Source organism: Asparagus officinalis, chromosome 6, assembly GCF_001876935.1.
Source record: "Asparagus officinalis chromosome 6, Aspof.V1, whole genome shotgun sequence".
In the NCBI taxonomy this organism is placed as follows: domain Eukaryota; kingdom Viridiplantae; phylum Streptophyta; class Magnoliopsida; order Asparagales; family Asparagaceae; genus Asparagus; species Asparagus officinalis.
In genome coordinates, this window is record NC_033799.1 from 28,070,233 (window position 1) to 28,071,339 (window position 1,107).

The following is a 1,107-nucleotide window of genomic DNA, read 5'->3' on the forward strand; positions in this document are numbered from 1 at the left end:
GGGATTCCTGGAGGAGTTGGGGCAGAAAAGTGAGAGGAGTGTTTTACATTGTGACAGCCAGAGCACCATTCATTTGGCGAAGAACCCAGCTTTTCATGCCAGGACCAAACATATACAGGTCCGTTATCACTTCATAAGGTCAGCATTGGATGATGACATGTTGAAACTTGTGAATATCCAAAGAAGCAAGAACCGGGCTTATATGCTTACGAAGGTTGTTACTACAGAGAAACTGAACTTGTGTTCAACTTTAGTTGGCCTCATTACTTGATGATATGGAGGCCGTCGTCGTAGAGAGAGGAGATAGGGATTGATAGTTAGTCTCCAAGTGGGAGATTGTTAGGATATATGAAGCCTAACTATCAGACCTGCCCTATACTTCAGAGTGAAGAGGAAACTGAAGAAGTTTGAGGAATAGGGTCAACGATGAAGAAGTTCAAGAAAAACGACGAGGAATCAGTTCGGCAGATTCACGGTCGACCGCGGGTGGCGCGCGATCGACCGCAAACGTGCACAAGACTCAGGGTGACTTCTGGATTTTCTGAGGTCGACCGTGCCAGGCTCTGGACTTTCGGCGGTTGACTGCGGTGGTCGACCGCGATACCCTGTAAATATTTTTTGCTCTCTGTCGTTCGTCGCAGCGACCGCGATGGCCGACCGTGAATCGGGTTTTGGCCCAGGTTTGGTTTTTTGACCTGTTTTAGTTTTTTGTTTTTAATACCCTTATGATATTAAAGGGATGATTAGGGAAAATTGTATGAGAGACGAAAATAGTAAAATTTTCTCCTACGGCGGCCGTGGACGTAGCTTCTCACATTGAGAAGTGAACCACGTAAAATCGTGTGTTTGTGGTTGTTTTTCTTTCTCTCTTATCTCTATTTCCAAATCACATCAGGGGTTTGATCTCATAAACCCCAACAGGTGATGCATTTCGGTATGGAATACACCCATGCTGGATAAAAGAGGAGATCTCTTTGCTTGAAGAAAACTGGTAGTTTCAAAATAGTCATCGGTAGCTTTGAGAACTCTTTGAACAAAATTCTGATTACCGAAAAGAAGATCACAGCCATATAAATCCTCCCATTGCTTACTGAATCACGATGCATC

The 1,107-nt window shown here is 44.3% G+C and overlaps 1 protein-coding gene across 1 annotated transcript in view; it reads right to left on the reverse strand.

Moving 5' to 3' along the window:
* LOC109845969 (ABC transporter G family member 36-like) overlaps nucleotides 906-1,107 on the reverse strand; it is a 25,431-nt gene continuing 25,229 nt past the window's right edge. The window contains 1 exon segment of the mRNA XM_020415195.1: nucleotides 906-1,107. This exon segment is cut by the window's right edge and continues 10 nt beyond it. Within this exon segment, the coding sequence (XP_020270784.1) occupies nucleotides 906-1,107 (202 nt within the window).